This window comes from Xiphophorus hellerii, chromosome 23 (assembly GCF_003331165.1).
Source record: "Xiphophorus hellerii strain 12219 chromosome 23, Xiphophorus_hellerii-4.1, whole genome shotgun sequence".
NCBI classification, from domain to species: Eukaryota; Metazoa; Chordata; class Actinopteri; order Cyprinodontiformes; family Poeciliidae; genus Xiphophorus; species Xiphophorus hellerii.
This window is the reverse complement of record NC_045694.1, coordinates 7,259,395-7,276,208: the sequence shown is the minus strand read 5'-3', so window position 1 is coordinate 7,276,208 and position 16,814 is coordinate 7,259,395. Positions and strand designations below refer to the sequence as shown.

Genomic DNA, 16,814 nt, shown 5'->3' with positions numbered 1-16,814 from the left:
CCTAGAGGCAGCAAATACTAGGACTATAAAACTTCTATATAAAACTATAAAACTAAAATAAAGCAAATGCACAGGAAATAGTCAACACCTTGTGACAGGTAACTACAAGAGGGGGCCACAGAGACTACCCGTAAACACTAATCATCCAGCACTGAGTGAAGGCTCTGGCTCTTTTATTCCCAGTACTCTGATGAGACTGATGAGCTCCACCTGTGTAGACGGCCCAGGTTCTCCACCAAGATCCTCACTGGAAAAGATGCATCACTCGCACTCTCACATTCACACATAGGAACCATGACAAAAATAAAAGAAAACTTCCAGGCAACAGCAAATCCTTAAACTTTATTGAAGGCACGCCAAAATCCCGCAGCATGTGCTAGAAACTCCGTTGTCCATTTTTTTGCTGACAAATATTAAAGACTGTAAAATGAATAGGGGAATCGTTGTTGACGCACCAGCTAATCAAAACGTAAATCCAAGCTGCAGTTAAGATGGTTTTATTTTCATCAGTATTGTCAATATCCAAGGCAGAACATCAGTGTCCAAAGCAGAATAAAAATGGATTCGCAGGTTTAAACAGTGATCAAAGACAAAAAGTCATAAAAGTTTAAAGTGGTCAGGAAAAACTAGACCTCCCCCATCACCCACTCACTAAAGTCACCAGGTGAGCAACAGGTGATTTACAATCACTACTAACACCACGTGATCCAGAGCTACTCCTATCCACCACATTTACCTGTGTGTCATTCAGAAAGAAAATGAAACAAAGGTTTGTCCTTTAGCAGTTGTTGGGTCAGTGACCCAATTGATTCAACAACTTTATTCAGTTTGGAGAATGACTCACAGTGACTTGAATTGGTACAAGTAATAAAATTTCCCATTAGTGTTTTATAAAGGAATTTTATCTGCAGTACAGTAAGCTGTCTAACAGAAGAACAGCAGTGGTTTTTGATGTGTGTGGCAGGTCGCCAGTCCATCACTGGGCAATAAAGAGACACACAGGACAAGCAGCCAAGCACACACACTCACACACACCTAAGGACAATGTAGACAAACCAGTTAACTTAACGTTATGTTTTTGTACGAGTACCCGGAGAGAATCCAAGCATTGACATTGAATGCAGAAACACATCAGGTCGGGTTTAGAACCAATGACTTTCTTACTTCTTTGAAGTAAATGTTGCTTTTTTAAAGCAACATTTAAAATTAAATAGGTCCATTCTTCTTATTTTTTTTTTTTTTACACCGGCACTTCATTTTCACAAACCTAAATGCTTAAATGGGTTTTGAGCGCATACCTGCGGAGCGCACACAGGCTCCTCCCACTCTCCCTCTGTCTCGCTCTCTGATCTCCTTCCCTTCAGAGCCCCCACACTCATTCATCAGGACCAATTTTCATTCAGCCCACGCAGCAATACTGCCTACAAAAAGATGCGAGAAGCGAAGCGGAGATGTAGAGGAGAAAAACGGAGACGGGTACCGAAGACGAGCGCGTGTTTGTGAGCCGGATTTAAGGTCTGTGTGTCACTCCTGGTTTCACTTTACTGATACAGGGATAGGTGGAAACATTGCGCGTGCTTTTAATCCTCTTTGAGAAGCATGATTAAGTGGTTAGATTAGAGGGGTTTGTCTCCATGATGCAGCGGAGAGGACCTTTAATCAGGTGTGCACATTGGTTCGCCATGAAGTTAACAGGCTGAAGCCAAAAGGCTTTATCGGTCTCACTTATTTTTTTCCCCTTTTATATGTATTTATTTGTATTTATGTGAACACAAAACACTTAACTCTGAACAATATTTAACACATTTCTAAAGAAATCTAGTGAACAGTACAAAAAGAAGAAGAAGAATGTAAAGAAATTTACATAAAATTGATCAAATATAAATTTTATGTACAAATTTGTATCTGTACATAAAAATACACATAAAATGTAGTTGAGTTCTCTAGTAATACTTCTCAAATAAAAAAAAATTTAATTAAAGTGCAAAAATGAACAGAGACAAAATGTTAGAATTGCAGGTTTTATTGGTATTTTTAGGCTTTTTAAATGGAAAAGTATAAAAGGAGTTTTTATGGTTAATAATTAAAATAAATAAAAGGTGACCTTATTGTTAAGGGTTTTCCAAGTAATGCGAAGAAGGAAATAGTTGCTGGAGGTTAAAATTTAACAGTGAATGAATTTGAAAAGGTTTCTAACAATGAAGCTTCTCTCTGAAATCTAAAAATGGGTCACCGGTATTGAAGAGTTAAAATGTTTTGACCTATATGAAGTATTTGTAGATGTTTGGTGAAAAACTGCACAGATTGACATCTTGAGTAAGCATAGGCAACAAATCCTTAAACTTTCATCTATTTTATGCCATTTATTGTGATACCAATTAAAGTTGAAAAATGTTAAGAAATTCATCACATTACACTTTTCTTTTCTTTTTAGAAAAACATACATTTAGCTGCCATGTTGCTCAGTGACAGATCAGGTGCACCATATATCATTCATACGAAGTTTATTTGTATGGCACATTTCAGGAATGAGGTAGTTTAAAGTGCTTTACATCATAAAAACACAAAATTACAAATATATGCACAGGGTACAATCCTCAACACGTCTCTTGCTTCATGTCTTTCCCTTTGCTCTCCTATCCACGCAGCTACTGTTGAAAAAAATCTACTACAGCCACAAAACCTTTTGTTTAAAAAAAAAAAGAAACAAACCAAAACAAAAAATGACAAATAATTTTATATTTTGTCTCTTAAAATAAAACTCAGTCTCTATCAAATGGGCCCCGTCACCAGTTGGATTAGGTCAGTGGTGCCTAAAGTCGGTCCTCGAGGGCCGGCATCGTGCATGTTTTAGTTCTCTCCTTGGTGGTACCAAATACCTTTTCAGCATGTCAATGTTCTTCTCAGGCTTTCTAACGAGCCATCATTTGATCCAGGTGCATTAAACCAGGGAGAGAACTAAAACATGCAGGATGCCGACCCTCCAGGACTGACTTTGGGCTCCACTGGATTAGATGCTCTATTTGTTGCTCTATGCAGCCCAATATAATTTTATTTATTCATTTTTCAAGTATATTTATATTTATTGACATTCTCAAGTATTAATAGTGGAGAAGAAAAATGTTTCAAGCAAAAACAGCAACAAACCAAACTATGTTATCAGGTTTCTATCACAATTCTTATCACTATAAACTCCTTTGCAGCAATACAAGAAAGAACAAAGAAAAATTTCACATTTATTTTAAGGGAGAAGTTGTTTTGTTAAACCTCGTTTCGTCTATCCAGCAGTATAAACCTGACTCTCTAACATCAGGTTATGTTAGAGAGAACTGTGGATTTCTAAGCTCATTTAGAAATCCACAGTTCTTTAAGTACAGGTCGCATGATGTGCTATGAAGACATAAAGAAAACTTTGTGAGACAAATTGCAAGTTGTTTCTACATGTGATAATTTACTCTGCCAGAAGGTGACTATTTTTGTTTTCTTTTTCCCCAACATAAACGGCATGGAAGAAAGTAAAATAAACTCTTAAATTTGTAAATGAGTGACTGTTCTAACAAAGAAGCGTATTGTTCTCACGTAACGATCACATATTTGTCTCCTTTTGTTACCGTGTCATAAACTGACAAAGTGGTTAGTCTTAAATATACTATAGTACTTGCTCTACTTTCAGCTTAAGTTCAAGACTTCGTGGTTCCACTTGGTATGCAGACCTGCCCCAACAAGTCCTCATTAACTCTAATCCTCCAAATTATTTGTAGCAGAGTTTTTTAATGTCTATGTCATTTTAAAATAAATAAAAACAATAATAATGTTAAGCGTAAACATAAGTGCTTTTATTACAGCAAATTTGAATGTGTTTCATTTTGCCAGTAATTTTGATGTTAATGCTAATCGTTAATTGTGACCAAAATATGAAGAAATGATTGTTCATTTGTCCTTTGCAAGCTAAATATGAATTCTTTTTTTTTTTTTTCTTTAATGAAAACTTATATTTTAGTAACCCTACTCCGGTGCTCTTGCTCATCATGAATATGTTTGTTTTATTTAGAGGAACTCGACACTTCTCATTGACAGCTGATGAGCTTACCGTGTACAAAATTGCTTTAATAGTAACAATGTCCGGCCACTTAAATTTGGGCCATTTTCTGTCGACATTTATCCACTCACTGGTCACCAATGGGTAACTAATGTCGATCTGGTAGCATTACTTATTTTACCACGCAGTTGTAAGTACGCTGAAAACATGCTAGCTTGTCTTAAAACAGCCAGATAAATCCCGGTAGCCATGGCAACCAGTGAACCAGCGACGCTTTCAACAGTCAAGTTGCGCGCGCATCCGCTGTGTTTACATACAAATAATCCCAGTTAGTAAGTTCCTGTAGTCACAGCACTTAGTACAGCAGTTAGTAGTTAGTGCGGCACTTTGTTTTTTCCACGAAGCAACATGTTTAAACATTGTTTCATACTGGCACCGTCTATAAAGAGGGAAAAGGTGCTACAACGGGGTTTAATCGTACCGTGCGTGGGCATCGGCTCGTGTCCATTGGCTGGACACCACGCACTGCGGGATGATCGGTTACGATTATCGCAAACCAAAATCTTAGAACGCCGAACGTTCTAAGATTGTCGTAAGGGAAAAATCGGGGCAAAGAATCGTGCCGTGTGAATTAATATTTAATTCTTAAAAAATATATTTAAAAATATATATATAAAAATTTCCCCCATTTAGGGGATCAATAAAGTATTATTATTATTGTTATTTACATTTAATGTGTATTTTGTCTGTTAATAGGTTTACTTGGCATAAACCTAAAGTAGTATATTAATGGAGACATTGTAAAATGATTAGTTACATACATCTTATACGTGTTTCAACTCTTCCAGTGGTGAGGTGTGGATTTCAATGCTATGATGAATGAAATGTGCTTTTGAAGTAATTAAATGTCATAAACCACCAGTAAGGCTTCAACCTTGTTTGGAGCTGCATGCAACATTAAGATTTTTCTTTCTTCTCTTGAATCTATCAGCTAACTTTGAAGCCTCAGGTGAAGACCCTGAGGGCTTTAACTGTAAAAACGAAAATCACTCAAGTGATAAGGAAACTGGCAGAATCTCAGGTCAAATCAGGTCTAGCGAGAAACGGGTCGTAAAACAGTAGTTTTCACAACTGATGCCCTAAATAACTCATCTTGGAGCGACACAAGTGACAGAACCGTTTCCCATGTCCTTGCTGAGTGCGGGCAACTGAAACCTGGCACAACTGAAGGTTGTTGAGTCCCAACATGTTGACTATCTTGTTATACGACCCATTTCCAGAAAGCAGGTGATGGACAGCATAATCCCTTAAACACTTTTAGTTGTTTTTCAGGTCCAGCTGTCCTCTGCTTGCAGCTTTTTACTCACTGGGAGTTTGTTTCCTTCCTAGGCTATTGGTGCTTGGCTGTGCCTGTCACTGTGACCATTTGTGCTGCAAAAAGCTGGAGTTCTCTCCCGGGACGGACTGTGCAGCGCTCAATACCCCATGGTGTTGGCCATTGTAGACTAGTGACTATACCCTCTTTTGTACACAGACTCCTTTGAGAAATTGCCTTAGCACCCTAAGAACCTCTGCCTCATTTGCTTTCTATCCCCTCCCTCATTGCTCCATGAGCTTGGAGATGAATGAGACTTAGCCTTTCTTTTCTGTGTCCACAGAAAGGATTATAAGAGTTCCTCCATCCTCCTCCAGGCATTTTCTTCACTGTGAATTTAAAGAGCTGCTATGGCCCTGGGCAGATGTTGCAGAGATTTCAGCAGAGCTTTCCTTAGCTGCCATCGGGAGAATCAGAGGGGCAATGAGAACAAGGTGAGTTCCATAAAAACATTTAATTAATTGTCTATCAATGGTTTATCAGATTAAAATGAATTCCAAGCAATTTAGAGTTTCTTAGTGTTGTAGTTTCCCACCATCCAGAAGAAGGCGCCATTGGTCATCCTTAAAGCTGCAGTATGTAACTTTTATAAAAATATATTTTTTACATATTTGATTAAATATGGTATGAGACAGATAGCCTGGAAAAAAATCAAGTTCCTCCACCTTCTTTCAGCTCCCAGTGCTAATTAGAAACAACCAATCAGTGCCAGGTCTTATTGCTGTCAATCACCCCCCATGTGGCGCTGCTCATCCCTGCCTCCTCTTCCTCCAGTTACATGAAGTTGTTTCTCCACCATTAGCAATGAACTTGAGATTGATTGACAGCATTAACACCCTCCTCCTGGCTCTGATTGATTGTTTTTGGTCGGGAGCGGTGTAGTTCACCCTGAACTACAGCAACACTAGTTCAGGGTGAAGATTGATCTTTTCACAGAGTATCTCTTTCATCACAAACTGTCACAATATGGCAACAGTTTTAACATGTATGTAAGAAAACATGATTTTTATAAAAGCTGTGTACTGCAGCTTTCAGAGGAGTCAGTTGAAATAGGAATAAAAATGGCAACTGCATACCAGAATGGAAAAGTGAAACGGTCCAGTCTGGTGTGGGACACATGCTGCACTTTATGCGGTTTTATTTTGAAATCAACATTTGATTCTCTTTCAGCCGAGGTTCTGCGTGACGGAGCTACATGCTGTGAAAAAATAGCCCTTTATATTATGGAAGGAAGGTCTGACCTCTTAATACAAGACAAAACTCGGGTTTTTGATTAAATGACTGCTTATCAATTAATTGTTAGCCAATTGAGAAGATCAATCAACAGTAATTCAATTAAAAAAAATTAAATGATGAACGGATGTATTTATTAATATTTTTAACTTTCTCTACCAACCACTCAAAGTGCTTTACACAAGAGACACGTTCACCTTGTTGCATGCACAAACCGAGACATGTTTATACCGCAATACATAGACCAGTGGATAACTTGGCTTCAAGTGCCTTGCCCAGGGCCACATTAAAATGTGGCACAAGGAAGAAGCTGGAATCAAAGCCACAGATTCAAGATCCGAAGCAGCTACACTTCCCGTTGAGCAACAGCTGCCCCACAGTCAAATTCACACTGATATATTTCATGTTCTTGTATCTCTTGAATTTGCTTTTGGCTTACAGCTAATGAAAACTCTGCAGTTTCAGGCTGCTTTGGCATAAATTACTGCATTGATACAACATAGCATGGAGGCCTGGGGCTCTGCTGGAGTGGTGAGGAAGCCCAGGTTGTTTCAACAGCAGCTTTTCTGCATTGTTAGGTCTGGTGTTTCATCTCTCTGTTGATAATACTCCATTGCTAGCCAATCAAGGACAGTAATAGTTACAACAGGTATTGACATCTTTGGCAGTGTGGGCAATTGCTAACTCCTTCTAGAAAACAATATCAGCATAAAGCTTGACAGAAGATGGAAACATAAAGTGTTCTTGGTAAAACAAGTGGTTTAAAGCCAGCAGATCAAATGTCTAAGTAGGAAATGTCCTGTTGAACATGATGCAGCTTGAATTCTGTGTCCAGGACAATGATTTCTTTAAATCTTACATTTGGACCTCTGTGCAGTAGTTGAGTCGGTTTTGTGACATTGTCTCTCGTTCAGGAGCAGTATAACTCAAAGAATGCAACAGCCTGTTTCATGGATGTGTCTGTTTGTGGTGGATCTTGAACCACTTAATCCAGCTAGAAAATCCATAACTGATGCATCTGTCCTGAAACTCCATCAATCATTTTTTAAAATTTGCTGTTTCCTTGGTATTTGTCTTTTTTTAACCACATTTTTCCTTCCACTTAACTTCCCATTGATATACTTTTATACAGCACTCTGTAAACAGTCTCCTTTATTTTATTTCATTTATGGTAATATTCTAATTGTTTGCTGAACAAATTATTGGGTTTTTAATAAAAACGCTACAGAAGTAAAAGCTTGAAATATAAAGAATCTGCATGTCATGTTTGTATGGCTTTCCCATATAAATAAGTGAAGTAAACCTTTTAGTTATATTCCAAAATATTGAGTTGCACCTCTGTAAATTAACAGACTTTCACTGTTTTATTAATGTTAAGGTTAACTTAAAGTATTGAGCAGAACTTTTATTCCCAGTAATCACAGATTAATAGTCTACAATAGGGTGAAAACTTTAAATAAAAATATTACAAATAAGTTTGTCTCCTGTTAATCATATTTTAAATTAAAAACTGTCTGTTTTGCTTGTCATAGAGTGCTAAAACACTAATAAAAAGAAGATGAAAATGTGATGATTGATGATACCAGTTTGTGCCAAAAAAAATGTATAAACTTACAAGCCTTGACAGGCTTTGATAGATTTACCTGGAGTACAAAGAGAAGGAGGATGACGATGTTCCATCATTTCCATTGTAAAAGTGCAGGTGTGTTTACCTGAGAAAATATAAAGGGTTTGTTTTTGATGAGCTGTCATGGTAAGGAGCAAAAATCAACAAGAAGAGAATGTTTGAAATCTTTCACTCCATTTACCTTTCATGACCTGCATCGTTTTTTTCTAGAAACCTAACAAAAAACAATCTTGTGATATTTTTTCCACAGCGCTCAACTTGCTGGTGCATAATGGTCACTGTTGGGGCCCTAATTTCTGTCTGCTGGCTTTACATTTGGCTGGTCTTCTACAGCGACCGAGATGATATTAATACGTGAGTGATCACAACAGGAAACCAAGCATCCACTCTTGCTTTTTTGTTTTTAGTTGTGACTTTTACTCTGTTACCCGAGTTCTAATCTCTTCTGTTCTATTATCAGGCTCTTCTTCTCCTATCTTTACAAGCACAAGAACTATTTCATGGTGGTAATGATCATTTCTGCCCTGCTTGCCAGCTACTGCGTTCTGCTGCTGGTGAGAAGCATCATATCAAATTGAATAAAACTGGATTTCTTCAACTGTTTCTATCTAAACTTAAACATTTTAACTTGATTGCAGCTTTTTGCACTTGTCCAAGTTGTCTTGCAAGAAAAACTTGACTTACACTGGATCCACAAGGTAAAATAAACCTTCACTTGTTCAACATAGAGTATCAGATTTAATCACAGCACTAACTATCATATTTTCTTTTCTGATATGCAGGTTTTGATATGTTTCGGAGTGTTACTCATCGTTACTATGATTTCATTAATCACCCTATTCCAGCGAGATAGATGGGATATTGTTCCTCTTTCACTCCAGGTACAGTGGATCGTAAAAGTTGGGGATTCACCTGATCAAGTTTTTTATTTCTTTGTCATTTTTTACAAAACCTGTTGTTACTGGTACTACATTAACATAAGAGAAGTAATGCAATGTTTCTTGACTCTCTAAGCACCCTTTTATCATTTTACATTTATGACACTTGAAAAATTGGCTCAATGATTGTTTTGTAACTTTTTCCACATTTTAATGTGCCATATATCCTGTAAAATTCGACAGAAAAATCAGTTTGATAGGGATACAAAAACTCTACAATAACTTGGTTGCATAAATATGCACACCTCTAAACTAAAACGTGATTGAAGTTTGATTCATTTCCAGCATACAGTCTTCTTTGATAGAAATCAGTCAGACTGAACGGATATACAGTTAGTTGTAGTAGTTTTATGTCTTCAGATGAACTCAAAGCTGCAGACACTAGCATGTTTTCTCTGTTTTTACATGAATGTTTTTATAAACTTAATGCTACACTTTTAACTTGAAAGTTTATCAAACAATACAAACAAAGAAGGAACTGCAGTACAGATTTTCATTTTAAAAGACTGTGTTCAAAAGGGGTGAAAAACTACCAAGTTTGAAATTACTGTAATTTGTACATACTGTTTTAAAAATGCAAATATGTTTGGGTATGACCAGAAAATGCTAATCGACTTCACACTTCAGTTTGCAGTTTTTTTCTTCACCTTCTAAAAAGCCTAAAGGGCATATGTAATGTCTGTCTCGTTGAATTTTAAAGCCTACCTTTATTATAGTAATTTACATTTTCCATTTCTCACTAAGTTATTGAAATAGTTTTTATTGCCAAGCACAATGTAGAGGTTTAACTCCAGACTCCAATCTGACCTTCTTATTTTTTTGTTCTCTCTTTGCAGTACACGGCTCCTTTCTTACAGTTCGGTGCTGCTGGAGCCGTGACCCTGCTGAGCTGGTTGGTCTTCCGGACCTTCAACCAGGTCCAAAAAAGTGAGTTGCACATCCCTGTCAATATATAAACACATTCATCTTCACCGTTGCATAGACAGATTTCATCAGACATAAATTCAGTTGCAGGATTAGTCATTAAATAATTTGTAATAGCTATGAATCATGAAGTGACTACTCATGTGAGAGACTGTGAGGACATTATGCAACATTTAGAGCCAGATAAGGTGAAAATGCATTTCAGATCTGCTTTGTTATTACACATTAGAGCAAAACTTATAGTTCAAAATGACTGTAAGAAAAGGAAATTAATGTTCTCTAACAGCAATACTGAAATCTTTTATAGCTTCTGTCATTCTTTACAAAAATTAAAGACAAATTTGGGTGTTTATTTTTAAAGGAATAATACATTTCAGTTCAAAATACATTTGAGTTTGTTTTTCTACTTAATCCATATGTATAGTCATAAAAAAATTACAACAACAATTTGGTATTCTTCATCCCAATGCTTTTACTCGCTTATTATTGTTACATTTCTTTATTTTTTACCAGAATGAGAAAGAAAGTTGGACAGCTGTTTTCATTTCCTAGCACATTAGTAAACCAACTTTTCAATGGACAAACCCTTTTCAACTATCACAAACAACACGGTAATGGCTGCTTGAGTCAGTTACAAGTACAATGGTAAAAAACAAAAATCTGTGTCACAGTTTCATTCTGATGCTGAGCCAAAAGTGACATCAGGAGCCAAGGTAAACATGAGGCATTGCACAACATGGGACAGTACCTCCTTTAACCTGTAAGATGAGATTTTAAAAAGTGTTGTTTTTTTTTGACAATTTGTCAAAAACATGACATTTTACATTTTTTCATGGAGATTAACTGATGAACAAACAGCTACCACTTTATACACGTTTAGCAGGTTTTCCAACGAACAATCTCTCCATGACAAACAAAGCTCGTCTTCAGGAGCAGATCAGCAAATTGCCATAAAATTATTTGGAAAAACTTTCACTGCAGCTCAAGATCTGAAGAGGTTGACTCTAAAAAAAAACCGCTAAAACCTTTAGCAAGGGTTGTGGATTTCTGTGTTTTTTCTCTAAAATTCAGAACGATTAGTTGGCTTAAACTCATCTACAGTTCAGAAATGGATTTGGTTTGAAATGGAATGTTTTAAAAACAAAACATTTCATTTTACTTAAACATTTAATTTAACAAGCAAGTAGCTTTTAAAAAGATTGTGGTTTCATTTACAGACTGGGGGGAAAAAAGAACAACAAAACCCCTCTATGAATTTTAATGATTTACATTTAAATAACCAGCTTTCTAAGTATTTCAGTCTAATGTCAAGTGTAAAACAAACAATAAAGACAGTGAAATGTCTTTATTTATTAAAGTAAAAGCCAAAATGGAAACATTTATATGTCAACCTACTTTTTGAGTAATACAGCTAATAATTAATTGACTACTTGATGTCACTCATACATTATATATAGTTTGTCTTTCCCAATAATTGGCTTTAGTGAAAAGTGGTGAAGACAGAATATTCCAAAGATGACTTAGACTTAGACTTGTACTTTATTGATCCCTTGGGAAGACTCCCTCAGGAAATTGAAGTTACCAGCAGCTCCCAGGCAAAAAACAAAGATAACACACAGTAAGCAAAAGTGCAAAAGAATACAAAAATACAAATTAAATACTAAGGTACACACTAAATGTGAGTAACCAAAACCCTAAATTATGCAAGAAAAACCTTAAATTATGCAAGAAACAAGGAATAAGAATATAGAATATAAGAATATATGAAATCAATGCTGACATCCTGCTGCTAGTCCTTCAACCCTCTAAAGATGATAGTGTGAAACAATACACAAACCTACTCAGCATAAACAGCTGATTGTTTTGTTTTCTTTCCAGGATCAAAGTTCCTGATTGCAGGACTGTTCCTTATTTTGTTGGCATTCATCTATCTGTGTCCCCTGCTCATCCACTCACCCTGTTTGATCGACATAAAGGAAATAAATTTAACTAAACCAGACCTCTGGGGCCACAGAGGAGCACCAATGGTGAGCATCTTGTTTAACAAGACAAAAACTTAAAAATAAACAACCTGTATGGAAAGAAGTGCAGTAAATTGAAACATGTTTTGTATTTAAGAATAAATCTTGAAGTGTGTTGAGTAACAACATGGCATTTTGTTCTTATTTTTGAAAGTGTTGCACCGTTGCAAGTCATATGAGGGGCCCCATATGGCCTGCATGTGCAGCTGTGTTGGGATGCTCTGCTGCTAGATTAACAATAATATAGTTCACTGAGTTTTGTGTACTCTCACAGCCTCAGGGTAGTTTCTGCAAAAAAGTTTCTCACTCATATGTTCTGACTGTGTTCAGCTGGCACCAGAGAACACCATGATGTCCTTTGAAAGGAGTGCAACAGAGTGCAAAGTAAAAGTATTTGAGACTGATGTGCAGCTCAGGTAGGGTGAAATTGTTTATCATTTGTATTCATTTTGCCCTTTAATATTACTATTGTAATTGATCATCAATGCTTTTGTGAGAATTGATTGTAAATGTGGCAGATAAAAATGAAGCATTTACAGGGGTGTCAATAAATATTGTTTGTTCATTTAGCAAAGACAGAATTCCCTTTCTGATGCACGACAACAAGGGCGAATTCCTCAAAAGAACAACAAACGTTACACAGAGTATTTCTTCTGGCAATCAGGTGGACATTAGTGAGCTGCAGTCTCTAAATGCAGGGAAATGGTTCATAGAGGTGAGTGCTGTCTTCGTTTGTGAGCCTCGCTACAAGTTTGAATTTTTAAAACAAGCAAAAAACACTAAATTATTCTGTCTTTCCAGAACGATCCGTTTCAAACTGTTCACCTGCTCAACAAAAGCCAGAGAGAGACGGCTGAAACACAGACTATTCCTACACTGAGGCAGCTTCTAAAACTTGCCAAACGGCACAATATTTCCATTATATTTGACTTGTATTGTAATGGCAGTAATGACACTGAGGACACTGTGAAAGAGATCTTGAATTCAAACATCAGCAGAGAGACTCTATAGGCACCCTTCTGTCAAAATTTAATCGGGGTTTGATTGATGAGTGATTTATGACCCTAATCATTAATTGCTATTAATATCCACCCCCCCCCCCCCCACCCCCCCCCGCCCCCACCCTTTCCCACACACACCTGTTACGCCAACTGTTATTCCCACTATGTGTTTTAAAAATAGTACAATTAAAGTATGAAAAAACATTATGAGTTTTAAGAATAATACAATGAAAGTATGAAAAACAATAAGTGTTAGATAATTGAGAATAATATACAATATAGTATATTTAAATAGAATGTTGTAGTTACCTCCGGTTTTTCTCACTAAGCCATTTGGTGTTTGTGTGTGTGTGTGTGTCCGGCTCTCTCGTGCTGACTATGAGTTTGTGACATAATACCGGACAGGCCTCACCTGTCATCTGTGTGTGGCGGGCTAAAAAAAAAAACCCTAGGTAGGCGATTCTCTTGACCTGAGGGTCATCACAGAGGGCCTGTAAGGAAACTCTATGTCTCCAGAAAACAGATTTTCAAACCGTCATCGATTATCAGCTCGGGATCTGCGCGGGAAAAGGCGGGAGCCAGCTGTCCGTGTCTTTCAGGGTGATTCTCATCAATTATCAGGTATTAGACAATCTTCCTGAATGCTGTGTATCAGGAACGGGAGAGGGCATAAGGGTGGACAGAGGCGTGTGTGTGTGTGTGTGTGTGTGTGTGTGTGTGGGTGCACCCGTAAGACTGAACACATACCTCTAGAGAAAGCCTAGAGTTTTAACTGTTTTACTGCTTTATTTTATGGTAGCACGACTAGTCAGTGCTGACTATGAGTTTGTGATTTCCTTCATCACTTAAATTTTAAACTCTTATAGATTTTGTTTTCTGTAACACTTGCTAGTGTGATACGTTTCAGTAAATGTTCCTCATCTGTACACGTACTTCTTAAGAATATGTGACAGACAGTAAACAGGCCTACTCAAATTTAACTTTTATCTTTCCGCAGTTAAAGAATTTGTCCAGACTTTTCCAGAATTTGGCCCGGTATCACTGTGAATAATTTTGTTCAGTTTTTTTCTTGCTGTTGAATCAACGCTGATCTTCCCACTGCTTCATGTTTTCTCCAAAATAGTAAATCCTGGTTTAAATACATTTGAAACTCATAGATTTTTTTTCTGTAACACTTGCTAGTGTGAAACATGTTAGTAAATGTTCCTCATTTGTACTCGTACTTCTGAACAATATCTGACAGGGGCTAAACAGGCCACGGTGAGGTTACTCATATGTATCTTTCAGCTTTCCCTCCACCCATTATCTTACACACTTTAGTGTGTTCACTAGCAAAATATAGTACACCTCTAATTTTTTTAATTTTTCATTATTAAAACTTTGAAATGATCAATGTGAACCATCAGTCTGTATTAAAATAGTTAATATAATTCATATTATTTATTTAGATTTGATGTTTTAATGTGTGCCCTTGGATTTATATTGATTTATTCAATATAATATATTGATTTATTTATCAAACTGAATAGCCATTCCGTTTTTTTTTATATAGTATTTTTTTCTTTTGGTGTTTGTTGCACAAATTCAAATATATGCCGGCTATCAACCAACAATTAAATCAGTGAATTTGCGTTTTTTTTCTTAAATACTCCCTCTCACCGAGACTTACTTACATCTTCTGACAGCTAGCCCAACTTATAATAACATTGACTAAATTTGCTATTGGTACACTTTACCTAAAAATAAAAATTAAACATACTCACTACACAACCATGCTCCAAGAGTTGCTCACAACATGGTGAATTGTTTTGTTACCTTAAAAATGATCTGCAGCTTTTGTTTCTTGGTCCTAATGATGATGTTCACTAATGTTCACTAACAGACAGTTCAACACCTCTTGTGATTGATAAGCTTATAAATGATCAATGCAAAGCATCAGTATGCGCTAAAGAAGATCATATCAGTCAGATTAAGTAAAATATCATTAAACTCAAAGCAATCAAAATTATATTTCTCTGAAAGGTCTTTTTTTTCAGGGAGTTTAGACTGTATGAAAGGAATCAGTGAAATATACTATGAAATATTTTATCTGCTGCATCCCCATAATAAAACTTCAATTGTGAATTGAATGATTACATTGCATCTAGACACAAAAGAATCAACCGTTAATTAGTAATCATACTGACTAACAAGATCTGATCAAACAAGAAACTTGACAACCTCAAGGGATTTCTCACATTGGAGAACGAACCGTCTGACTTTCTTTAGCCACTAAATTTAACCTTACCAAAGTTCTGCCTTGGAGCAAACAGGTACTGAGTTTGAAGCGGATCAGACGCCTTCAGCCATCTGCTAAAGCTAGACTCCGGCCTTCCTCACTGTAAAATAAAACATTAGACTTAAAAAAAAGTTCAAGCGAACATCACTTAATTATCATCGACTTGTTGTTTGTACTCATCTTAAACAAGTGGCAGGAACATTTGGATATATATATATAAAAAAAAAAGCTTTATAACTTAATCTATTTAAGTTGAGTCCATGCAACAAGTAAAATAAAAAGTGAACTATTTGAAAGTAGTGAGGATTTAGGGTGGTAAAAGTTGAACATTTTAACATGCCCAGACACTTTCTGCTCAAGCAAACCAAAAGGTTTTGAACAGAACAACCATGTCAAATAATGAGACCGTGAATCTTTAATCTATGTAGCAAATATATTGCTGCTGCTGCTGTAAGCAGAAAATAAAAGAAGTTTTACGGAGAATAATATTTTGGATGAGTTTAAGAATATTGTTTGCCAAAATCACACGGTGTAACTACACTTGTTTTTTATAAGTTGCAGTATTTGAATCTTTTTGAGGCAATTGGTTGCATAAATTAAAGTAAATACGACCTATTTTCCTGCTCCACATACTTAGTTAGCAATGTGCCAGTTAGCTTCCCAGTCTGAACTTCTGGGCAATGTCTTGATTCAGTCAAATTTTCTATCTTGTATCTCCTGAACTCTGATATTTTGCTTGCTGGTCTTCATCGTGCTCTGAATGCAGTATCGGGTTTCTCTTACTTTAACCCGCCCAACTTACACCTGATTGGCATGTTAGCCTTTTGATTCCCTCCCAGCGAGGCGGTGCTTCACAAAGCAAACTGTTTGTCAAACTGTTGATCTGCCTCATGGCTGTTTTAGAAGATATGGTGACTGAGTTTTAGAGAGTACTAGCCAGCTCATGCAGCTTGTTTTTATTAGATGCCAGTCCTAAAAGTACATATCTTTAAAATATGAATAAATACGTACAATTCCATAATTATTCGATCCAACGGTTGTAGAAGTTTTGTAATAATGCAATTCAGGTATTTTACATTTTCTGGACTAAAGGAGGATTTCAGTTCAACACCTGTGGTTTCTTAATGTAAGTGTTTCTGCTACTGGACAAGAAACAGGGTTAAAAGAGGATTTAGAAAGCAAAATACAAAGATGATAGTTGTTTTTACCGAGAGCAAGGCTGTGACTAGTTATCAGGACAGCATGAGACCTGTGCAATTTCTTAATCTTTAGGAAATATTTTTGGACACAGCCATCCGCAGGAGCAAGATGAAGCAAGAACATCACAACATCGGATGTATTTTTTCATCCTTCTATCCGTGATTTAAAACTATTTTTA

The 16,814-nt window shown here is 36.5% G+C and overlaps 1 protein-coding gene across 4 annotated transcripts in view; it reads left to right on the top strand.

Moving 5' to 3' along the window:
• The first annotated feature begins 1,321 nt into the window (after nucleotides 1-1,321).
• The window catches only part of gdpd2 (glycerophosphodiester phosphodiesterase domain containing 2), a 31,326-nt gene continuing 15,833 nt past the window's right edge, over nucleotides 1,322-16,814 (top strand). The window contains exons 1-12 of one of the 4 annotated variants that reach the window (XM_032555081.1): nucleotides 1,322-1,515; nucleotides 5,698-5,848; nucleotides 8,525-8,628; nucleotides 8,735-8,828; nucleotides 8,913-8,972; nucleotides 9,057-9,155; nucleotides 10,049-10,139; nucleotides 10,660-10,662; nucleotides 12,015-12,163; nucleotides 12,488-12,573; nucleotides 12,728-12,872; nucleotides 12,959-13,147. In XM_032555081.1, the coding sequence (XP_032410972.1) occupies nucleotides 5,765-5,848; nucleotides 8,525-8,628; nucleotides 8,735-8,828; nucleotides 8,913-8,972; nucleotides 9,057-9,155; nucleotides 10,049-10,139; nucleotides 10,660-10,662; nucleotides 12,015-12,163; nucleotides 12,488-12,573; nucleotides 12,728-12,872; nucleotides 12,959-13,147 (1,104 nt within the window). In that variant the 5' untranslated portion in view covers nucleotides 1,322-1,515; nucleotides 5,698-5,764. Of the gene's footprint in view, nucleotides 1,516-5,697; nucleotides 5,849-5,933; nucleotides 5,990-8,524; nucleotides 8,629-8,734; nucleotides 8,829-8,912; nucleotides 8,973-9,056; nucleotides 9,156-10,048; nucleotides 10,140-10,659; nucleotides 10,663-12,014; nucleotides 12,164-12,487; nucleotides 12,574-12,727; nucleotides 12,873-12,958; nucleotides 13,149-16,814 lie in introns of those variants that run through there. The other 3 variants (XM_032555082.1, XM_032555084.1, XM_032555083.1) reach the window with 3 other exon arrangements.